Source organism: Vipera berus, assembly GCF_964194415.1.
Source record: "Vipera berus genome assembly, chromosome: 2".
Lineage (NCBI taxonomy): Eukaryota > Metazoa > Chordata > Lepidosauria > Squamata > Viperidae > Vipera > Vipera berus.
Genome location: NC_138203.1, coordinates 261,802,898 through 261,828,011, shown reverse-complemented (window position 1 = coordinate 261,828,011; position 25,114 = coordinate 261,802,898). Strand labels below are relative to the sequence as shown.

General features: G+C 45.2%; 1 protein-coding gene across 1 annotated transcript; it reads right to left on the bottom strand.

Moving 5' to 3' along the window:
- Positions 1 to 5,080: 5,080 nt before the first annotated feature.
- Positions 5,081 to 8,757, bottom strand: LOC308664158 (uncharacterized protein). Its single transcript, XM_081321179.1, has 5 exons — positions 8,687 to 8,757; positions 7,492 to 7,920; positions 6,405 to 6,519; positions 6,231 to 6,290; positions 5,081 to 5,205 (listed from the first exon to the last, which is right to left on the bottom strand). The coding sequence occupies exons 1-5, from the start codon at positions 8,717 to 8,719 to the stop codon at positions 5,186 to 5,188; spliced, it is 657 nt and encodes a 218-aa protein (XP_081177305.1). The 5' UTR covers positions 8,720 to 8,757; the 3' UTR covers positions 5,081 to 5,185.
- Positions 8,758 to 25,114: the final 16,357 nt, after the last annotated feature.

The window sequence follows — 25,114 nt, the reverse complement described above, 5'->3', positions numbered from 1 at the left end:
ACAACCAGAAAAATTTCCCTTCGCCAATCACCAAATATCTCTCCAAGCCAGCTTGCGTCCAGGGCATCTGTCCAGGTTTCCGAAGAAGCTGGGTGTATTTCCTCAGCATGCAGGCAGCAGTGTGTAAAAGGAAAGCCAGACACCCCTTGTTTTCACAAAACTTTTTTTCTTTCTTTTTTAAATAGTATTTTATTAATTTTCTAATTTTACATTTAAGTATTTAAAAAGCAACGTGGTGGCTGGGTTAATCAATAGTTCAATAACATACAAAAATCTTTAGTACAAACTTCAAGTTATAACATTAAATATTTCCTCTTTTTCCCTTAATATCTACTATCTTGTATTTAAGCTACTACAGTTCTTATTATATCAACTAAGTGAAAACATCATTATTACATTTATCAATAAATTTTTAGCTTATACATATCTTAATTACTTTTACATTCAATCTTTATAGACTATCAATGTCCTGTTATTGATTTTTCCCAATTTTTAGTTTCCCATCAATATTCAAACTTAACATTTGATATTTGTAATTCCCAGGCTTTAGGTAATAGTTTCCCTCATCTCAATTCATAACAGAATCACATCTTATCTATTTGAATATAGTCTTGTTCAATTTCCTAAAAGCTATCTATTTCCCACCACATTAAATCATCTAACAATACAGTATCCCCTTTAATAAATCATATTATTTGAAATAAGGGAGATCATTTAGTTGCCAACTATTCAATTTCTTTTGTTGTTTAATTAAATTAGTCCTTCCATTGACTATCATGTTATCTTGTTTTTCTTATCCACTTTTTCCCTTGCCTTCTTCATTGTTTCAGCTCTTCCCAGACGCTAAACATTGATGGGCATGTGACAATTCCCTCATACATCTTCAGGCCTTGGAATGAATAATGTTCCCTATTTCTCCATAGATTCTGGTTGGCTCATGTCTCAGTTGTACACTGAGAATGCAAATTTGATTACATTTGGGATGCCCCAGTTCTACACCAAGGGTATACATTTGATTTTTCTTTTATTTTTTCATTTGTGCTTGGGAAAGCAGCACCTTTTCAATGTCTTCACATTCTTTTGAGAGCTATGACCAAGTGGGAGAAACATGACAGTTGGGGAGCAGGAAGCGCATTACTAAAAAATAAAATAAAATGAACCTATACACACATAAATTCAAAAACTTATAGATAATAATTATAATGGCACATGCCCATTGTTTTTATTTTCGTTACTAAATTCATCTCTCTAGGCCTCTAAGTTAGAAGGATGAAACAGACAAAAAAAAACCAACCTTCATTTCAGAATTCAGTCTGTGTACATTGGAAATCCACAGACTAAGCTCACTAAGTCTATAATTAGCATACATTCTCACCCAAATGTATCTTTGTTTTGGGGATTGACTTCTCACGTCAAAACATCATGTTACGGGAAGTAACAGTATGGTGTCGGCCGAAGCCCTTTCCACACTTTATAGGGCTTTTCCCATGTGTATCGTTTGATGGGATGTAAGTTTATTGCGTTGACTGAAGGCCTTTCCACATTCCATGCATTTATATGGCTTTTCTCTTGTGTGGACACCTTCACCTATGTTCGGCGAAGCCCTTTCCACGCTCCATGCATTTATATGGCCTCTCTCCCGTGTGGATTCTTTTATGGGAAATAAGATAAGTATTTCGGGTGAAGCCCTTCCCACACTCCATGCATTTATAGGGCTCCTCCCCTGTGTGTATGGTCACTGCTTCTCCTAAAGACCTTTCTACACTCCATGCATTTCTATGGCCTCTCCCCTGTGTGTATCCTTTGATGGGTTGTAAGATGATAATGGCTGATGAAGCCCTTTCCACACTCCATGCATTTATAGGGCTTCTCCCCTGTGTGTATCTTTTGATGGCAAGTACGGTCACCGCTTCTTCTGAAGCCCTTTCCACACTCCATCAATTTATAGGGCTTCCCTCCTGTGTGGTTCCTTTGATGGGATGTAAGTTCACTGCTTGTTCTGAAGCCCTTTCCACACTCCATGCATTTATATGGCATCTCCCCTGTGTGTATCCTTTGATGGGATGTAAGTTCACTGCTTGTCCTGAAGTCCTTTCCACACTCCATGCATTTATAGGGCTTCTCTCCTGTGTGGATCCTTTGATGGAGTGTAAGATGAGTGTTTGTTCTGAAGCCCTTTCCACACTCCGTGCATTTATATGGCTTTTCCCCTGTGTGGATCCTTTGATGGGATATAAGTTCACTGCTTGTTCTGAAATCCTTCCCACACTCCATGCATTTATATGGCCTCTCCCCTGTGTGTATCCTTTGATGGGATGTAAGTTCACCGCTTGTCCTGAAGTCCTTTCCACACTCCATGCATTTATAGGGCTTCTCTCCTATGTGGATCCTTTGATGGGATGTAAGAGGACCGTTTGTTCTGAAGGCCTTTCCACACTCCGTGCATCTATATGGCTTCTCCCCTGTGTGGATCCTTTGATGGCATTTTAAATTACTCTGGTTGTTGAAGCCTTTTCCACACTCCATGCATTTATATGGCTTCTCCCCTGTGTGGATCCTTCTATGGGATGTAAGATCTCTGCGTGCTGTGAAGCTCTTTCCACATTCTATGCATTTATATGGCCTTTCTCCTGTGTGGATTCTTTTATGGGAATTAAGATGACATTGTTGGGTAAAGCCCTTTCCACACTCCATGCATTTATAGGGCTTCTCCCCTGTGTGGATCCTTTTATGAGATGTAAGATTACTTTGTTTGCTGAAGACCTTTCCACACTCCGTGCATTTATAGGGCTTCTCTCCTGTGTGGAACCTTTGATGGATTGTAAGTTGACTGTTTGTTCTGAAGCCCTTTCCACACTCCGTGCATTTATAGGGCTTCTCCCCTGTGTGTATCATTTGATGGGATGTAAGATGACTTGGTTTACTGAAGTCCTTTCCACACTCCCTGCATTTATATAGCTTCTCCCTTGTGCTTATCCTTTTATAAACAGTTTTATTTCCATTCTCAGTGCATTTATTTGCCTTCTCTCCCATGTGAACACTTTTCTGTGACGTAAGAGACCCATTTTCTTGAGAAAGTGTTAAAGTCCAATTGTAATTTTTACCTTTGTTTTTGGATATATTATCTTGTTCTTTGGCTTTGGATAGATATTGCCCATTTACATCCAATATTTCTTTGAATAGTCTTAAACCCTTCCCAATATATCTTTTTTTTATTTTTCCGTGTTGATCAATAAAGTCCTGCATCTGTGCATCAATGGAAGATGAGCTTTCGTTATTCCAATTATTTGAAGGGTTTCTTTCCTGCCTTTGGAATCCCGTTTGAATTACAGGCTTCTCCATTACGTCTCTTTGTTTGAACACTTTCATTAATTCTCTAGCAACCTTATTGTCATTCTCATTATCACCTTCAAAGGGAAAAAGAAATGAAAGTGATAGAAAAGTTAGAGGGAAAAAATCACCCTGTCAGAAGTCATATTACAGATAATCTCCGAGTTACAAACTTTTCCTTAGCAAATGTTTGACGTTATGTGATAATCTCCCAGTAGTACTTATGAAAAAGTCCTGAAATTGCAAATGTTGCCACCCTATGGCAGTCGTTCACCCTTACAAACAACCACAGTAGCACTGCAACATTCACCCTAGCTATTCCCTCCCTCCCCCCGCCCCCAGTCTCCTTAGGCACTAGACCTGTGGGTGCTCACCTTGCGAAAATCAAGACATCCTTTACTTCCTTGGCTGTTCCCGGCTTTCGGTGTATTCGCAGAGAATAGAAGTCTAAAGTAATGCAAGATCACGTGGGATCAGTGATACGAGATTTCACGCTACTGATCTTGAGCGATGTCACAGAACTTTAGGCCTCTGTTCTCTGCAACAAAGAGTGGAACGGAAGCTGAGGGAGCTTTCCACATGCCTCTGGGGGCCCGATCTGGAGATTGTAGCCCTTTTCCAGGCTCTGCTGTCTGGAACAGAGGCTTGGGGATGCTTCCGTGGGCCTTCAGAAGCCCAATCTGGGAGTTGGTGCCATTTTACAGGCCTCTGCCACTAGAACAGAAGCTGGGACAGTGGCCATGTGGCTTCAGAGTTGTGGGGAGCAGGAGATATGCACCACAAGCACTGCAGGAGTTCAGGCACCCATTCTCTTCAAAAGAGGATGGGTGCCTGAGCTCACATGATATTATAGCACACAGGAGCTTCCATTGAGTCTCCCCTCCCTGAAAAGCAGGAACCCGGCAGAGAGGAGATGGATCTTTTCAAGGTAAGACAGTCCAGCATGGCAGAAATGGAGGGGGAAGCATGAGGTATCTTTGTGAACTGTGGAAGCCTTGGAGGCCTGTTCCATCACTAAGCCCTCCATGGCTTCCCCAACCTGAGATACCTCATGTGCAATTAATGAACCGCGTATTGGCCCATGCATTCAATTAGCAAATACGTGGGTGAAAGCAGGGAGTCATCTTCCTCGAGGTACGAGATTCACTCCTACGAATTTTTGAGTTACGAATGGAATGGGCAGGCTCCATTATATTCATAACTCAAGGACTACCTGTAATTGCCTCCAGGTATTTTGCCAAATTCCAATATATTGAATATTTGTATAATTATAATGACTTGGTATAGAAACGATAATATCTATTCATGAGGCATAAAAACTTGTAAAAGGCATTAACTCAAAAAACCTGAGTGGCAATTCTTGATAGGACCGATACGGAAGTATCTGGGCCAAAAATAGTTGAAAACTGTTTGATGGAGTTTGGCATTAACACAAACTAAGGAATTGTCACTAATATGTTTAAATAGAAATAGAAAAACAAATGGGATAGAACGTATTTAAGCAGAATGCCATTGACCTATTTCCTTCATAGGAGCAGTGGAACAGCATGACTTTTCCTTCTACCTCTGAAGAGAGGATATCTATTTGGAGATAGATATCCTCTCTTCAGAGGTAGAAGGAAAAGTCATGCTGTTCCACTGCTCCTATGAAGGAAATAGGAGATCATTTCATAAGAAGTAATCCATGGCATCTGACTACAAAGTGTCTTCCTGAACTGCCTGACTGCAGAATAGGAAACCCTTACCAAGAGAGGCCACGTTCTTATAATTGTCCAGCATGACTTCCCAATGCAGTGTTTTCTGGTGAGGATCCAGCATAGACCACTCCTCCTCTGAGAAATACACAGCCACCTCCTCAAAAGGCAGAAGACCCTCCTGAAAGGCAAAAAAGTACAGAACAGATTGAGGAGGGACTATAGGATCTATCCTATTGTTTAGAAATTCCCAAAGCAAAGCTATGAACTAAGGTAAATGGCTATGTTTAGTAGGATTCCATAGTTTAGGTGAGAAAGTGGACAGAAGAAAAAGCTTTTGATTGAAGAAATGTTTTAGACAGGTTTCATCAACTTGAATGATTTTGTAGGACTTTCAGTGCCATTCAGTTAAGTAACCCCAATTTCTTTCTGGATCAACCTCAGGATCCTTCTGGATCTACTAAATATCCAGCCGGCCAGCCAGGATCAATTCATCCATCCTCAATCAAAAAGCACTGTGTCAGGAGAGAATCAATTAGCAGGTGACCCTTGGAAAACCCACCAATCAGTGACACCAACCTGTCCTGGGTTTAAAGGCATAAATGTCTCTGTAGAGCAGACATGTCAAACATAAGGCCCGGGGGCCAGATCCGCCCTGCGAAGTGGTTTCATGTGGCCTGCGAAGCCATCCTGGAAACAGTGAGGGAATGGCCCCCACTGCCATGGCCCTGGCCCAGAGACCCTCCTTCTGCCAGAGACCCTCAGACCTGTCCCACTCCTGCCCAGGCCCCCAAAGGCACCCTTGATGCGAACGATGTAGAGCTGGCCACGCCCACCCAGTAGGCCATACGCACTCTAGCCACGCCCACCCAGTAGGCCACGCCCACCCTGGCCATACCCACCCGGCCCCCTGAGGGCAACCGCAATGCTGATGCGGCCCTCAATGAAATTGAGTTTGACACCCCTGCTGTAGAGGAAGGGATTCTTTGTAGAATTTTATGAAATGGCTAAGAAGGAGCCATCCTATTCATCCTCAACGCCTTCATGAAAGAGCTGGGAGAGATCAGCCATGGATCTATGTTGTGTGCCATCAATATCCAGAGACTCTGCCCCTCCTCAGTTTCCAAGGAAACTGGTAGTAGTCTGAGCCATTGACTCAATGAATGTTCTTCTAGTAAATCTAGTAAATGAATGTTCTTACCTCACCTGGAGGTTCAATCACAGTTTCCGTTCCCCCAAAACAAATCAACTTCCTTCTATTCTTCCCTGTGAGGGAGATAGAATTTCAAGAAGCATAATTAATGAAATGCTATAGAAGGGAAAACACAGAAGATAAGAAAGTTAGGATTTATCAGAGGAGTGGAAGGACCTTATTGTTACCTCTTGAGGTGTCCTGATTTGGATCTTCCTGAGAGATCCTCCTGAAAAACAGTTCTTGAGGGAGATTTGAAGGATGCCTTATTCTTTCAGGATCTCTGATGTCCATTGTAAAGGACTTAACATAGTATGAAGGAGAAAAGCATTAATGGTCATCAAACATCATGAAGTGGTTTTTTACTGCAAAGCACTCAGTATCGATCAATTAGGCTGAGAAGTAAGAAATAAATGGCTCTGCAAAATCTTTCTTCTAGAAAGGATAAGCAACTATAGAAAGATTAGTGAAGCATCTCCACATAGTATGAATGCCAGAGAACTCTGGTAATGAGGTATTAAGAATTTGAATACATTGATCCAATGGCAAAGAATTTTGTGTATAATATAATGCCTGAACAACAGGAAGACATTTGGGTGAAAACTTTAAAATTTCTATTAAATTATAATTTGGAACAAATTTTTTATAAAATGATGTATCAATTCTATTTAATGCGTGATAACCGGCCAAAGATGTATAAAGGAAATTCAAATACATGTTCAAAATATTAATGTAAACAAGAAACCTTTTTCCATTTTGGGGGACAAACCAAATAAATACTGGTGTAAAAACGGAAGGATACGTTAATTGCCATAATGGAGAAATTGCTGGAAAAACTGACGGACCTAGCAGAGATGGCAAAATTAACTGCTTTAGTTAAAGAAAAGAACACATCCAACCTTGTTTCTATTTGGAAATCACTTCTGGATCTTTTTCTTGGGATAAAAAAAAATGAAATTTAGAGCTTCTTGTTATAGAATGGCTAGTTCTAGTACATATTAAGGATGTAAAAGTAGAAGTCGGAGGCTGTAATGTTACCATTTTATTTGACTGCGGGGGAACCTTTACCTTTACCTTAAAGAGTCAAAGTCAATCATTTTCCTTTTCCCCTTTACCCTATACGTCTTTCTCTTCAATTCCCACCAGTTCCTACTATTTTCATTTCTTTGCGTTTTATATTTTGATAAGCTTAATAATATTTTTTAAAGGAAACAAAAATTTGAACATATGATTATATCCAAGTCCTTCTGGGCTCCCAAGAGGAAGTCCTCTCACCTGCAACTCAGCCTGCTCCTTCTTCTCCTCCGCCTGGCTCAGGAGGAAGCCTTCCACCAGGGCCACCGCCTGGGAGCTGCTCTCTGCTCCACACTCCCGCACCCAGCTCTCCATCTGCAGGGGCAGAAGCGCCAGGAACCGCTCCAGAACAACCAGGTCCAGCATCTGCGCTTTTGTGTGCTTTTCTGGTCTCAACCATTGGCTGCAAAAGTAGTGCAGTCGGCTGCAAAGTCCTCGGGGACCCTCATCCTCCTGATACCGGATGCTCCTAAAATTCCAGGACTGAAGTGGGGAAAGGATGGTTCCATCGTCCAGGATCTTCTGGCCAGTTCTTGCCCAGATCTCCTCACCGATTCCAGACTGAACACTGGAAGGGCCTTTTCCAGTTCCCCCACTTGCTAAAGGAAGGCTTGCCATTCTTTCTCCGTCCTGTAACACAAATCCAAATGAGTTCAAGGAATCCAAATTCTTTTTCATTCATAGTAATGTTCATTTAGCCATGGGAATCAGAACATGCCATTAACCCTCTTTGCCAAAGAGATAACTGTAGGAAGAAAAGTCTCTATCATGGTTCCTCCAAGCGGGGAATAAACATGGCAACTGCTTTGGGAAGAAGGTTCTAGTTTATTCCCCGCTTGGAGGAACCATGATAGAGACTTTTCTTCCTGCAATTTGGCACCCCAAGATGGGACTCCAAGCTAACCTCTCCAATGGACTGAGACTGGTAAGCCCATCCTGCCGGCAGCAGACCCCTTTGTGTCTGTGGATGGATTTTCCAGGCCCTGCCCATGTGGAGTCAGGGTAGTAAATGGAGTTTTGGGTTTGAGCTCAAGGGCTGCTTTGGAAAGAAGGTGAAGGTGAGTACCTCTAAATTTTAACTTTAAAGCCCAGGGGGGTAAAAGAAATGTGTGTATGTTTCTGTGTGTGTGAGTGAGAAGACCCTTTTTCCAATCACAGTTGGATTTTGCTCCCTCTGGCCTTTCCTAGCCGCAGAAAGGATCTGTTCGAGTTGCAGACCCTGGAAAGTATGGGGGTTTGGCCAAAGCGCAGGACCTTTTGTTAAGGAAAAGGGAGAGACTGTGTGGAAAATGGAATGGAATGAGAGAATTGGATTTGGGCAACTAGCTGGTTAAGCCCTGTAAGCAAAGCAAAGCAAAGTTAGGAAATTAAGCCCCGGGCAAGGAGCGTCCCTTACCTCTGGAAAGCAAGCAGAGGTCCTCCCAGACATTTGAAGTCTGCAAACAGTGGTGGTGAAAAGTGAAGGTAAAGCCGGTAAGAATGTGCCGTACCTTCTGCAGGGGAGCAGAAGGTCCTCGACAGACCCCTTTTTGGTCTGAAACCATGGTGGTAGATGCCTAAAGGAGCGTCCCAGTACTCTGTGAGGGATCCAGAGTGCTCTTTGGGTCCCTTTTTGACCCAAAAACTGTGGAGGTAGGCGGAAGTCTCACAAGGAGGCTTCAGTGCGCCAAACCCAATAGAACCAAGGGGGGATTCTAGTTAAAGGGTCGAGATAGGCTTCCCGGTAAAGCTTGCTTGAGGCCTGGGACAGGAATCAGCTACCCGTTTAGGCAGGTATGAAAAAGAGATAGGTAGAGAAATTATATATATAAAGAAAATGGACTTTGCTAGGGCTTTGCTGGGAAACCAATTGGCTAAATAAAGGTACTCAAAGGGAAAATAAGAAATAGTGCCTCTCTCTCTCTCTATGCAACCACGTGGTATGTTTAAAATATGTGCCTTCCCTAATTTAACTGAGATTTATGGTGGGAATGACTAGGATGTGTAAAATTAAGACTTCTGTTTCGTTTTCTGTTCTCTTGTCTTTGTGTGTATATGTGTGCCAAAGTCTTTGTGTGTGAGGTAAATGTGACTGACTGTTAACTGTCTCTAATCCAAAGAGAAAAGAATGTTAAACTTCTGCTAGAAATTCTTCTTAAAATAAGCTACCAAAATGAAAATACCCTCACCAACAGACAGAGTGAAGAAAAATGTGTTTGTTTGTTTGTTTTTCTTCTCTTTCTCTCTATCTACTCTTAAGAACAGCCCAAAGTTAGCAGGAGGGAATGTTTTTAAGTTCATCTGCTGGAAAAGTTTCACTCTTGCATTTAATAAGAATGATAAAGTTGGAAGGGACCTTGGAGGTCATGTAGTCCAACCCTCTGCTCGGGCAGGAAACCCTATGCCAACTTTATCAAATGCCTTACTGAAGCCCAAGTAAACTGTATCAACAGCATTCCTCTGGTCCACTAATTTTGTCACTTGGTCAAAGAATGCGATAAGATGTGTTTAGCATGATCTGTTTTTGACAAACCCATGTTGGCTTTAAGTAATGACTTTGTTTGCCTCTAGGTATTCGTTGATTTGTTGTCTGATTGTCTTTTCCAGAATCTGCCCAGGTGAGGTCAGGCTGATAGGTCTGTAGTTTCCTGGATCTATTTTTTCTTTCGTTTCTTCTTTTTAAGAGGAAAAAAAAGGGAACTACATCAGCTCTTTTCCAGTCCTCTGGTAGTTCCCTAGTGCTCCAGGATGGAACAGCCTTACTTGGATACTGGCTAACATTAATTGGACGTTACAAATTACAAACCTGGATGCACTGAATTAAGAGCTAAGGCAGGAAACAACTCTTGAAAATGGGCAGCCAGTGGTTAGGTACAGAGGCAAACCATGGCTGTGAAGATTTTTGGGAGCAATGTGCAAATCTGACTGGAAGCTAAAGGTGACATCCAACATTTGAAAATAATTGGCACAGAATATTGGTAACTATAAATTTCTTTTCCACCTAATTTTTGCCGACTTTTTAGAACTTTATGGGCAGGAATCTTTTTTCTGCTGCCTCCATTAGTGTTTTTCTTTTTGCATTAACAATTTAAAGTTTGCTTACCGAGTATCCCTGATCAGACCAATTTTAATCTTGTGCCAGTAAGTGTGTCATTCACACACTTAGGGCACAAAGGGGGGGGGGATTGTGGGAAGTCAGCTCCCCAGAGAAGGAAATATTAAAAGGGCAGGAAAATATATTTCCTAAAAGGATCTTAAAAAGGCAGAAAAGCATGCCCAGTTTTTCTTAATAGCCCCAAGTCTCCCTCCCCCAAGCAGAAACCAACTCTATAGAAATGCAGATATAAACCATTCAGGGAGGTTGAAACTAAGACGACTTCTAAAATCTACATACCCCTGCCCCAGGGAGGTGGGCTGGGACAGACAAACAGCAAGAATCCTAGAGTGGCACACCTAGGCTCAGGACAGAATACGTGACAAAGGAAACACAAAGCTTGAGACAGGAAATAACTCCAGACAATAGAGTCCAGGGGGTGTAAAAACCCACTACCCACATGTGCTCACCCCTTCTTTTCCTGTTGGATCCATCTTTCTGTCTGCCTTTCCTCTGCAATAAACTACAACCTTCTTCCCAAAGCAGTTGCCATGTTTATTCCCCGCTTGGAGGAACCATGATAGAGACTTTTCTTCCTACATAAATTTCTCTCTAAAGAAGATGAACAAATGACCTCCTTTTGCATCTCTCTGATAGAAAATAAATTCCAACAACTAGAAAGTAGTGGATTGGATCGTTCATCGATACTCCTCCCCATAGAAGGAAGTATTTTTCTGGCCTGGTAAACTGATGACATCAATCAAGAAGATTCAGTATATTTGGCATTTTGGATCATTTCTATATTGCTTTTACTCACAAGGAAAGACTTGCTTTTTAAAAATATAGATCTACATTTACCTATAAGCAGGGTTCACGCAGCATACAAAAACTCAGAACTGGTTAACAAAGCATGAACATTCAGTTCACAAAAAATGTAATGCCATTCAATTGCACCTGGATTAGGATGTTCCATTTCTCTTCCTTCACACAGGAAGGCAGGTTCACACAATGTGTCCTAAGCACAAAAAGGTCAATCAGATCCAGGGGCTCAGTTCACATGAAACACAAAGGCTTAAATGCACAAAGCTTAACATAATCATCTGTTTATCCTCCTAAAACAAATTGAGCTGAGAGGAGTCGAACCTAGTTTACTGTCATCCAGCACAGAGTGAGAACGTAGGCATAATCTTTTGCATTTTCAAACCTTTTCTTATTTCCTCCTTGAGATTTGCCATGCAAGCTCTCCCTCTACCAGGAGCTTTCCCAAGAAATGGGGCTGAAGGACGATCTAGGTCCCCCCCTTTCCTTTCTGGCATCTGGATTTCTTCCTGAGGGCAACGTACGTGGTCTACACTAGCACACACAGAGAGAAACATACACACAAACACAGACAAACAACCCCCTTTGTCACCTGTGCCTCTTTCCTTCAAGACTTTCTTGCAGCCTTTTTAACCGCCTGCGAAGTTCAAAGGGTTAAAGAGGGCGAGTCCAGCATCCTAGAAAGGCAAGGCTTACTGACGTCACTTCCTTCCCAACCGGCCACAGCGGCCCAACGCTGAAGTGCGTGGAGTCCCTTTCTCTTTGCAGAGGCCGCCCTCTGGTGGATTTTCTGTGAATGGAAAGCGCTCCTGGAACAAGGAGAGACGGAGCATTTCCCATGCGGGGGCAGGAGGGGGCGCTCACGTTTCCCTTGATCAGGAAGCCTTCTCAACGTGCTTTAGGCAATGTTACACTTCCGAAGAGTGTTGTATTTGAAGCTTATGGTCACTCACACTCTCACAGCCCTGGGAAATAGCCACACTTTCACCCACACTCTGAGGCACAAATGGTTCTTTAAAATACAGGGAGACACAGTGAATTTAAAATAACAGACGTTTACTGGTACAACATATATATTTGTTCTTTTTCACAAGTACACACACACATCCATGCTCATCCATACTGACCTAAGTCCTTCTGGAGTAGGCTGGCTGTCACTATCCATAGGGACAGAAGCTGCCAGCTGCCAACTCTAGATGAAGAGGAATTCAAAAAGTGTTTGTACTTCAGGATCTTTTCCCTCCAAAAAATTCCTTGCTTTTTGCTGATTCCTCAGATGACAGTTATTCTTGTTGATTTTCAAGCCTGGTAGCTATTGGTGGGATTTGGAGAGAGCTTTCATCTCAGCTCTTGTCCAATTTCTTTTGTCTGGATTGAGTGATATTTTTACTTTCTTTCCTTAGTGACTTAGTTCCTTCTTATCTGTTGCTAAGATGAGAACTTGGGATGCATCTCTTCCTTCTTAAGTTCAAGAGCCCTCCCTTCACACTGGAAGAATCTGGCCACTTATCCTGGCCCTTTCTGGATCTCTTTCCTTCAAGAGTTCTGCGCAGCTCAAATGCTCAAGAGAGTGAATACAGCATCCTAAAGACGCAAGACCCGTTGATGTCAATGCCTTTCAATCTCCCCTCTGGAAAGCACCGTGTGGCGTTCGCCCTCCAGTGGCTCAATGATGGAAGGCCATTGTGTTGCCTTCTCTTTGCAGAGGAGCCCCTGGTGGATTCTCCGTGCAAGGCAGGGGCTCATGTAAAGCGCGAAGAAAAGGTACATTTCCCATGAGAAGCGAGGAGGAAGGAGGCTGATGTCCGCCCTGAGCAAGAAGCCTTGTGAATCCATGTGCTTTTGACAATATAAGACTCCTCTCCAAATATCTATTTTTAAGAACGATTCTGTAGAAACCACACCCCTGAATAAAGGTAACGGGGGGATCAAAGGAACAGACACAAAATGGAATATAGTGTTCCTTGTACTCAAGAGGGTCACAATAATGCTCTCTTCCTTCTGCATCCCATAAAAGAGATCAGTGGGAAACTTGACAGGCTTTCAACATTCTGTTATTATATCTCACAACAATATCATAGAGCCCCAATAGGCTTTGTGGTGCTCAATTCTTGGCCTTGCTTGCCTGAAAGGGCTGGTACCTTCCCATTGGAGAGATCCTTCAAGGAAGCAAACTGTTGAGCTCCTTGGCAATCACTTTCTGGCCAGGTTGCAATGTAGACATTGCAGTAGTTGCACTTATGCATCATTATGGAAATATCTGTCGAGAGAGATATCTATTCTGTGTGTGCTCCGTGGATGTCACAAAGGTGCTTTTTCAAGAGGCAGCTGGACTTTCTTGTTTTTCTTTGGAGACATTTTGCTTCTCTTCCAAGAAGCTTCTTCAGCTCTGACTTACATATTATCATACCTAGTTATAGAGCAGGATGGTGGCTCAGTGGTTAAGACATTAGGCTTGTCAGGTGAGAGCATAATGGTGCTCTGTGACACCATGCTGGCCACTTGACCGCAGAAATGTCTTTTGACAGTAGTGGCTCGATGGGCTTGAAACGCTGATGAGCACCGCCCACCTACCAGAGTGAAATCCACAGGGCCTCCTGTACCCAGTTAATAAACACGTCTCTAGGGAAAACTGGTGATGTGGTGGAATTGCTGACCATTAGATGGGAAGCAACAGAAGGGTGATCTCTGTAAGATGGAGTAGTTTTGAGTTTATAGGGCTCATGATTCCAGGGAAATTTCATCTTTGGGTTTGATGTATCAATGCATGATTCAGAATTTAGAGTTCTACCTCCTAGACTCACTGGGTAGTCCTGCTCATCAATTTTTAGCTAATTGCAATATGGTTTTTAATAGAAGTTAGGTTGCACAAAAATGAGAAAATCCATCAGAAGTGACGGCCCTCGGAGATGTAGGCAAAGGAACCTGGATGAGACATAAACTACACAGCAGGACAAAAAAAAATTAGGCAAGAAGAACAATCTGCGGAACGGTTTAAAATTAGTTGGAATCCGAGTAACTTTCTCAGTATAATTGCAACCTTCAACTATTAAAATTCTTTGGTTCTTGTTTAATTAAATAACAGTCCTCCCATGGATATGTTGTAATCTCGTTTTGTGCTGTTACATCAGCCATAAAGTATTATGCAGTGCATATTGTGCTGCCACCATGTGGTTGTTTGGGAACTACAACATTTATGTTAATTTGTTCAGCCAACCCCTCCCATTTCTGACGTACCTCCTCTTTCTTCTTAAGCCTGAATGTTCTATCCCTTCTGGGGCACCATTCACATGCGGTCTTCTCTCATGGTAGGACAATTACTGTCTTTGACCTTGAAATACCGTCCATTTCATCATCTACTACATCCTGTCTCCTGTAATCTTCTCTGCATGCAAATAAAGGTCCTTGTGGATGATAAAAAGGTAATTTCTGGGAGTGCATCTCACTTCAGACAATACCCTCACCACCATGAAGTAAAGGAGAAGCCTCTTGACATCATCCAGGCATCTGATGTTATCCCCATCACATGTGATGATAACTTAGGCAGCACAGTGTTTTATGCCACACATGATGACAAGAAAATAGCCATGTCAGTTGAAGACAGAGAATTCATCAACATAATGGACACTGAATTCTCCAAATATGTCTAACAGCTGGGTTGCACCATTACCTCTTCATGCCTCAGGAGAAAGCACAGCTGAGGTCTTCAATCTTCAAGATCCTGACAACGATCCAGAGATTTGTCCTGACATCAAGACCCTTCTCACCAGATCTGAGCAGAGAGCCATCATTGACTGTCAATGCTTTGAACAGTTCTCCAACTGGACAAAGCTTGTACGCATTATTGCAAGGTTAGTCCATATTGCACAATGCTATCACACCAAATCTAGTGACACTGAATGTCAAGGCTGGCACTTATGCCAAAAACCTCTCTCTGCAAAAGACAACTGCCTCTGGAATCGATGGAAGATGGAGTATCTTTCTCTTTTGCAAGGACGCAGAAAATGGCAACATCAGAACCCCAATCTCCAAGTTGGAGACCTTGTTCTGCTCAAGGACCAACAAGCTGAAAGAATTGAATGGCCTAAGGGACTCATTGTGAAAGCTATTCCCAGTGATGATGGGAACATACGTAAGGAGGAGGTAAAGGTTGCAAGGCAAGGCACCATAAACTTTGGTCAGACCCATCACAGAACTTGTCTTGCTTTTGCCCCTTGAAGATTGAACTCGTCGCCTTTCCTTGTTGGATCCTGAGTTCAAGAAGAAAAGTGATTTGAACTTTAATCTAGACTATTTGAGGCCTGAAATTGCAGTTGTTATTGTTGCAATATATGCATGTTCCTCTTTTATGTCTTTCAGGTCTTGAAGACAACAAGCAAATCACAAAATATTTATTTGCATTTGAATAACTATCATAGGATTATATAGTGGTATTTTACAATACCAGACGGGGAGTGTGCTGTTACATCAGCCATAAAGTATTATGCAGTGCATATTGTGCTGCCACCATGTGGGTGTTTGGGAACTACAACATTTATGTTAATTTGTTCAGCCAACTCCTCCCATTTGTGACGTACTTCCTGTTTCTTCTTAAGCCTGAATGTTCTATCCCTTCTGGGGCACCATTCACATGTGGTCTCCTCTCATGGTAGGACCATTACTGTCTTTGACCTTGAAATACCGTCCCTTTCATCATCTACTACATCTTGTCTGCTGTAATCTTCTCTGCATACAAATAAAGGTCCTTGTGGATGATAAAAAGGTAATTTCATGAGTTCTGCTATCTGGCAAAGGCTATTAGCAGTGATAGTATCCACTTATACAGGCCAGGCACAGGGGTCTCAGCAAGGTCTCATCGTTAAACAACCGTCAGAGTCGTTTCTCTTATTCACTTTCTCTCTTGCATTCTCTTTCACCTCCTTCATTCATCCATACTAGACATAATTCTTTTTTTCCATTTGATCGCTTATTCCCTTCACTTTCTGCAGACTGACCATTGCTTCAGAATTCGAGACCCTTCTTGGATTTTCTAGATTTAAGCATGCTAGGACGACAGAGAATGAGGTGGCTAGATGGAGTCACTGAAGCAGTAGGTGTGAGTTTAAATGGACTCCAGAAGATGGTAGAGGACAGGAAGGCCTGGAGGAACGTTGTCCATAGGGTTGTGATGGGTCGGACACAACTTCGCAGCTAACAACAACAAAGGACCTTTGTCTCTAGTGGGCACAACCATCCCAGGAGGCAACCTCAGACTGCATATCAGCAACAGTTGCATAGGTTGATGTACTCCAAGTTTCAAGAGGAGGGCCCCTATATTACTTTCTCAGTCCCAGCACAAACTACTTTTCTTTTCTGTTCTGGCTGCCTCTTGGCCCTTCGGATTATATATAATTATTATTGGTTGATTGTTAATATTTAACCTCTGCATCCTGAGAGATGGCCGGGAAAGGCCAGGGGCTCTCGATATAAACCTAATAAGAGGCCCCTGGTTAATTTTTTAGCTAAATTTTTTAGGGGGTTGGGGAGGGGGGTGGGGGGTAGTGGTTGTCTGGCGGTGGGGGGTAGCCAAACAACTTTGTTGCAGGCCAGGCCTGGGTCTGACGGCGTTCGGGGGGAGCGGGTTGTGGTTACATCTGGGGCTCTTGAGCGGGTCGTGGGACTACCAATTCCCACGACGGGGAAAGGCAGCAGGCGGATAGACAGGGGGCCATATCGTTACCGGGAGGGCCGTCTCCGCTGTCTTCAAGCGGTGAGGCGCTCCGACCCTCTGGTTCTTCCCCGAGGTCCCGGGAGCGGGGATGTGCAGCCTCCTGAGCTCCGGCTGGTGTACCTGAATGCCAGGTCCGTGGTTAATAAAGCTCCCCTCGTTAGGGATTTAGTTGAGGGTGAGCATGCGGACCTGGCTTGCATCACGGAGACTTGGTTGGGCCCAGAGGGTGGGGTCCCTTTGGTTGACCTCTGCCCACCAGGTTTCCGGGTGCTACACCGGCCACGAGCTCAAGGTAGGGGTGGGGGAGTGGCGGTTACCATTAGGGAGACCTTATGTCCGCGGGAGGCCACCGTTTCTCAGATAGTCGGGTGTGAGTCTCTCTTCATGAGATTTGGTCCTGGGGCGCAGTTGGGCTTGCTGCTGGTGTACATTTCGCCTAGTTTCACAGCGGCAGCCCTGCCCGAGCTGCTCGATATCCTCTCGGGTTTGGTGGTTGAGTTTCCCAAACTTATAGTTTTGGGAGACTTCAATCTACCATCCCTGGGAGGTTCATCTGAGCTAGCTCGGGAGTTCATGGCTTCCATGGCGGCCATGGACCTGACGCAAGTAATTTCAGAGCCAACTCATGAGGGAGGCCACACCCTTGACCTGATTTTTTTATCTAGACGGTGGTTGGATGATCTAGGTGGGGGCTCTCCATTTATTATGCCCCTGTCATGGACCGATCATCATCTCCTGCGGCTGGTCTTCCGCTTTGCCACCCCCCGCCGTGGGGGTACGGAGCCAATTAGATGGTACCGCCCCAGACGCTTAATGGATCCTGATAGATTCCAAGCGGCGCTGGGGTCCCCACCTGCCTCCACTGCTCACAGCTCGGCTGATGCCTTAGTGGAAGCCTGGGGAAGGGCAGCCACTGAGGCACTTGACCGGGTTGTACCCTTGCGGCCCCTGACCCGGCGCAGATCCCAGCGAGCTCCATGGTTTTCCGCGGAGCTCCGGGAGATGAAGCGCCGGAAACGGGGCCTAGAGAGCTGCTGGAGGTCTAGCCGATCCGAACCCGACCGGTTGCGGTTAAGAACCTATATTAGGTCTTATCTCGCAGCGATGAGGGTGGCGAGGTGTAATTACTTCTCCACCCTCATCGCGTCCGCAGATAATCGCCCGGCCGCCTTGTTTAGGGTGACTCGCTCACTTCTCAATCAGGAGGTGAGGGAGGATCCCTTGCAAGGTCGTGCCGAGGAATTTAGTCATCATCTGTCGGATAAAATCGCTCGGATTCGGACCGGTTTGGACTCCAGCTGGGCAGAGTCAGGCGATCAGGACACGGGCGGTCTTGTCAATGTTATCTGGGAAGAGTTTGATTCTGTGACCCCTGATGAAGTGGACAGGATTATGGGGAGGCTGAGCTCCTCCACATGTTTGTTGGACCCGTGCCCTTCCTGGCTGGTTTATGCAGCTAGGGAGAGGACACGAGGCTGGCTCCAGGCGGTTATATCTGCTTCTTTGAGTGAGGGTTATTTCCCCACCGTCTTGAAGGAGGCGGTGGTGAGACCTCTCCTCAAGAAGCCTGCCCTGGACCCAGCCGTTTTGAACAACTTTCGTCCAGTCTCCAACCTTCGCTTTCTTGCGAAGGTTGTTGAGAGTGTGGTGGCGCATCAGCTCCCTCTGGTCCTGGATGAAGCGGATTATCTGGACCCCTACCAATCGGGTTTCAGGCCCGGGTACAGCACGGAGACGGCATTGGTCGCTCTGGTGAATGATCTCTGGAGGGCGCGGGATAGGGGACATTCCTCTGTCCTAGTCCTATTAGACCTCTCAGCGGCTTTCGATACCATCGACCATGGTATCTTGCTGCGGCGTCTCAGGGGATTGGGAGTGGGAGGCACAGTTCTTCAGTGGTTCTCCTCCTATCTCCTGGGACGCTCGGAGTCGGTGTTGGCAGGGGGGCAGAGATCGGCCCCTAGGTCTCTCGTTTGTGGAGTTCCTCAGGGGTCGGTTCTCTCGCCTCTCCTGTTCAACATCTATATGAAACCGCTGGGTGAGATCATTCGTGGTTTTGGAGTTGGGTATCATCAGTATGCCGATGATACCCAACTTTTCTTTTCGACCCCAAACCACCCCAGTGATGCCCTCGCCGTGATGTCCCGTTGCCTGGAGGCGGTTCGGGTCTGGATGGGGAGGAACAGACTTCAGCTCAACCCTGACAAGACTGAGTGGCTGTGCATTCCGGCATCCCGGGACATTCCAAATGTTCCATCTCTTTCTATGGGGGGTGAGCTCTTACCCCCCGTGGATAGGGCTCGCAACTTGGGAGTCCTTCTAGATTCACGGCTTACTTTGGAAGAGCATATAGTGGCCGTGACTAGGGGGGCTTTCGCCCAGGTTCGCCTGGTGCGCCAGTTGCGGCCCTATCTGAACCGGGATGCCCTGTGTACAGTCACTCATGCGCTCGTGACCTCTCGCCTTGACTACTGTAATGCTCTCTACATGGGGCTTCCCTTGAAGACCACTCGGAGGCTCCAACTGGTACAGAATGCGGCCGCGAGAGTTGTCTTGGGAGTTTCCCGGTACTCCCATGTTACACCTTTGCTCCGCGAGCTGCATTGGTTACCAGTTGTCTTTCGGGTGAGGTTCAAGGTGTTGGTCACGATCTTTAAGGCCCTACATGGCATGGGTCCGGGTTACCTCAGGGACCACCTGCTGCCGGCATCGACTCCCCTCCGCCCTGTGCGTTCCCACAGAGAGGGCCTCCTCAGGGTGCCGCCAGTCAGGGAATGTCGACTGGTGGCCCCCAGGGGGAGGGCCTTCTCTGTGGGGGCTCCGGCTTTATGGAATCAATTGCCGGTGGAGCTCCGGATGGCACCAGACCTTCGAACTTTCCGTCGGGGCCTGAAGACCCATCTGTTCGAATTAGCTGGTCTGGCCTGATGGGGGATTATGGGCTTTTAATTGTTTTTAATCTGTACTTCTGTTTTAATTGGGCATGGATTTAATTCTTTTTAATTTTTGTATAGTGTTTCTTATGTATGCCCTGTGAACCGCCCTGAGTCCCACCAAGGAGAAGGGCGGTATATAAATCAAATAAACTATAAACTATAAACTATCTTTAACTATTGTAAGTTCACTGGCCCTTACTTAAATTTGAGATACCATTCAAACTTTATTCAGGCAACTCAAACTGAGGCTTCTTGAGGAAACAGTGCTTTAATTGATCAAATCAAACAGCTGAGTTGCAAACAATTTGGAACCCTGGCAGACTTACATCCAGAAGTGCCACACCTTAGAAAGTTAGTAGCATTGCTTTATAAGCTTTGTTAGCCAATGAAAATCAGACAACAGAGCCATTACATGCTAAGTGTTTAGAATGTGGCTCAAGATCCCAAAACAAACAAAGTCACTTGGAATTCCAGCAACAAAGTTTTATTTAAAAAGAAGCATTTGCAAAGGCTTGGTGAACTGAAACACACACACAGGAGTTCAGTCACACCTTAAACAGCTGTTTGATACAGTTTTATATCCTGCTCCTGATGCAGATTTCCCCCTCCCCTATCACACTCAACGCCCCTTCCCTAATCATCCAATAAATTATCCAAACCGCCTAAAACCACTGTCCCTCTCATGTTCCAGGAAGCTCCTTTGTACACATATCTATCACCATCTAATTTTCTATTAACAAAGCTCGGCTCCTATAGTTATTTCTGTATTTCCTCTGCTTGTGGTTTAGGTTAGCTACAACTACTTGTCAGAATTTATGACTTTCAGCTGGCTTCTTCTATCGATCTTTAGACTCATTAGAAATTTCTGAATAATAATCTATTCCTTTCATAAAGAAGATATCAATCATTCGTGTACACTCCCTTATTCCTTCCTTCAGTACATCCCATCCATGTACAAGTTTCCCACACTTCTGTGAAATTTGTCCCTGACACAAATGCTGATTATAGAAGCGAGATAGAAGTAATTAGGCTAAACAATTTCTTTTTGTTCCAGTTACAGGACCCTTCATTCCTCCCTTTTTAATTTTGTAACAGAATGCGTTCTGTTACTTGGTGACCAATGACATATATTCCTTTGTTATAGTCAGAACATTGGCTGGCTTATGGGGTTTATCACTACTTACAGAGGATGCTATGACCATCATCCCTGAGATGGTAGAAGCAACTGTTCTTTGGATAACAGGAATCAAACATGGCAAAACCAGAAGACCTCAAAAAGCTAACACAACCAGAACTTTGCCAATCACCAAAGATCTCTCCAAGCCAGCTTGCGTCCAGGGCATCTGTCCAGGTTTCTGAAGAAGCTGGGTGTATTTCCTCAGCATGCAGGCAGCAGTGTGTAAAAGGAAAGCCAGAAACCCCTTGTTCTGTTCCCCCCTCCCGGAGCACAGACAGACAAGCAGGCACGACTCGCAAGAGTTAATGCTACAGACTTTAATTAATTGCCTACTGATAAGGCCTTGGCAGAAAATAGGCTCGTTACCTCAAACTTCAGCTGGAATGAGATAACGTCCAAGCAAACAGTCCAATCAGCAGATGTACAGAACCGTTGCCAAGAATTCAGACCAAGGTTTCAAACAAGAAGCAGAGTTCCAAAGACATGACCAGAAGTTGTTTAAACTATTGTTCGTCACAAAGTTCTGAGAGCAGCCACACCCCCTTTATACCTTATGGGGTGTGGCTCAATGACTCAGCTACTCCCTGGCCCTCCTACCCAACCTACGTTGCTGCAGACGCCTGGCCCTGCGTCTTTCTCGAGGGTCTAGCCATGACTCATCTTCGCTAGACTTCTGCAGCTGTTCGAGCACCGGCTGCTCCTCTTGGGCTCCCGATGGAGACGGAGGCCTTGCCAGAGAGGAGGGCCCCAGAGAGGGAGGCCTTGCCAGTTCCTCCCCATCATCCTCAGAGTCCTCGTCCTCGGTTAGGACAGCCGCGGGGATCGGGGCCACAACGCTATCCCCCACCGCAGGGTCTGATGGTCGGGATGCGGTCGAGATGGGAATTGTTCATGGAACACCCGCACGAGGTCAGGGGCGCGAACTGTGGAAGCGTCGACCCAGGAGAAGTCTTCAGGCCCGTACCCCTTCCACTCGACAAAATATTGGAAATGCCCCTTAAGCCACCGGGAGTCCCGAATACTGGCCACCTCATACTCTGCTGAGCCGTCCTGGCCGGGTGTAGGTGGTGGAGCAGGAACCATCAGGCGTCGGAGGGAACACAAGTGGCTTCGGGGACCAACAGGGATTGGTGGAAGACTGGGTGGATCTGCATGGAGCGCGGGAGGGTCAACCAGTAGGCCACAGGTTGATGACCGCTTCGATCGGGAACGGGCCGATGTATCGATGGTCCAGTTTCTTTACCGGTCAGTCGGTCGGGAGATGCCTCGTGGACAACCACACTCGATCTTCGACTGCCAGCGGTGGCGTTGCCCATCGGGAGCGGTCGGAGAACCATTTATAGTCCTCCTTGGCCTGGATCAATTGGCGCCGTACCAATTGTTGGGCTGCATGCAACTCAGACAGCCTGGGTCTCAGGAACCAAGGAATCTGAGGGAGCCAGAGGGAAGAGCCAAGGATGGTACCCCACGTTGGCATGAAACGGGGTGGTCTGGGTGGAGGTGTGTTGGGAGTTGTTAAAGGCAAACTCTGCTAGGGAGAGGTAATCGGCCCAGTTGTCCTGCTGCTGGTTCACGAAACAGCGCAGGTACTGCTCCAGGATGCCTATTACCTTCTCCGTCCCCCCGTCGGTCTTGGGATGGTGTGCCGACGACAAGCACACCTGCACCTCCATCAGGCTCTTCCAAAATTGTGCCGTGAATTGCACGCCGCGATCCGACACTACCCTGTCTGGCAAACCGTGGAGATGGAAGACGTGCTGCAGGAACAACCGGACAGTCGTCCGGGCCGTTGGCAGCCCACGACATGGAATAAAGTGCGCCATTTTCATTAACATGTCAACCACCACTAGGACGGTGGTAAACCCTGAGGATGGCAGCAAGTCTGTTAAGAAGTCCATGGAGATTGCTCCCCATGGTCTCTCTGGCATGGGCAGGGGTTGGAGGAGGCCAGGAGGTGCGCCCGTGGCGGTCTTTGCTTGTCGGCACGGCACGCAGGGCGTCACGTACGCATGTACATCGTGCCGTACCCGAGGCCACCAAAAGGTCCGCGTCACCAAATTGAGGGTTTTGAAAAACCCAAAGTGCCCCGCTGCAGGGTTGTCATGACACTGTGTCATCACAAGGGTTCAAAGCGGCCCCGTGGGTACATAGAGTCGCCCCCGATGTCTCAGCAAGCCCTCCTCCAAAGTCCAAGGGGACACGGGACCAACCTCGGCCTTTCTCTTCTGCGACCAAACATTCAGGCACTGTGCCTCCCGCACCTGAGCCCGCAAGTCCGCCGGCTCATGGACTGCAGCCAAGGATTCCGCGGGCAGCACCGTCCATGTGGGCAGTGGGTCCTTGGTGCAGAGGTACTCCGGCTTGTGGGACAGGGCATCTGCCCTCTGGTTGTGACCGCTGGGGATATTAGGTTACACGAAAGTTGAACCGGGCAAAAAACAAAGACCACTGGATCTGCTGCTGGTTCAACTTCCTGGCCATCTTCAGGTATTCTAGGTTCCGATGGTCCATTCGGACATCCATCTGGTGTCGGGCCCCCTTGAGATGATGCCGCCAAGCCTCGAACGCGGCCTTGATAGCCAAGAACTCTTTTTCCCAGATGGTGTAATTGCGCTCGGAAGGATTGAGTTTCCGTGAATAGTAAGCGCAGGGAAAAAGAGTGCCGCCATCCACCGGGGCCTGCAACAAGACCACCCCAAGAGCCATGTTGGATGCGTCCGTCTCCACGACAAAGGGACGGTTCGGATCGGGGTACCTCAGGACGGGTTCCGTGATAAAGGCCTTCTTGAGGGCCTCGAACGCCTGTTTCTGCAGGGGACCCCACTGGAACGAGACCTTCTTCTTCAGGAGCTGGGTTAGCAGAACTGTCAGCGTAGCGAAACCCGGGATGAAGGTCCAGTAGTAGTTGGCGAACCCCAGAAGGCGCTGAATATCCTTCACTTGACGGGGGGTTCCCAACTACATAAGGCCTCCACCTTATGCGGGTCCATGGCGATGCCTTCGGAAAAGATGATGTGGCCAAGGAACTCTATGGAAGTCTGGAAGAAGAGACATTTCTCCAGCTTCGCATAGAGTTGATGCTCCCGAAGGCGCTGCAACACGAGGCGGACGTGCTGCAGATGGCTTTTCCTGGACCGGGAGTATATCAAGATGTTATCCAGGTATACCATCAAAAACCTGTCCAACATGTCCTGAAAAACATCATTCATCATATGTTGAAAGACTGCGGGGGCATTTGTCAGCCCGGAAAAAGGGGTTAAAAAGAATTCAGTTAACCTCTCTGCTCTTTTCAGTCTTACTGTCCAGTTTGACACAGAATTGACAATTAAATAAAAAGCTTCAAACATGAGCTTCTCAAATCCTTTCCTCAGCATGCAGGCAGCAGTGTGTAAAAGGAAAGCCAGACACCCCTTGTTTTCATAAAACTTTCTTTTTTAAAAAATAGTATTTTATTAATTTTCTAATTTTACATTTAAGTATTTAAAAAGCAATGTGGTGGGTAGGTTAATCAATAGTTCAATAACATACAAAAATCTTTAGTACAAACTTCAAGTTATAACATTAAATATTTCCTCTTTTTCCCTTAATATCTACTATCTCGTATTTAAGCTACTACAGTTCTTATTATATCAACTAACTGAAAACATCATTATTGCATTTATCAATAAATTTTTAGCTTATACATATCTTAATTACTTTTACACTCTTTATAGACTATCAATGTCCTGTTATTGATTTTTCCCAATTTTTAGTTTTCCATCAATATTCAAATTTAACATTTGATATTTTTAATTCCCAGGCTTTAGGTAACCAGTTTCCCTCATCTCAATTCATAACAGAATCTAATATTCAAAATAAACATCTTATCTTTTTGAATATAGTCTTGTTCTATTTCCTAAAAGCTATCTATTTCCCACATTAAATCATCTCATTAATAATACAGTATCCCCTTTAATAAATCAATACCATTATATATATTGTCTGGGTTAATCAATAAAGCAAACATATTCATATTTTTTTCTTTTGGGTTTAATTTTTTAATAGTAAACAAATCCTTACTTTCAACTAATTTCCAATTTTAAATTTAATGACCCAAATTCCCCTTATCT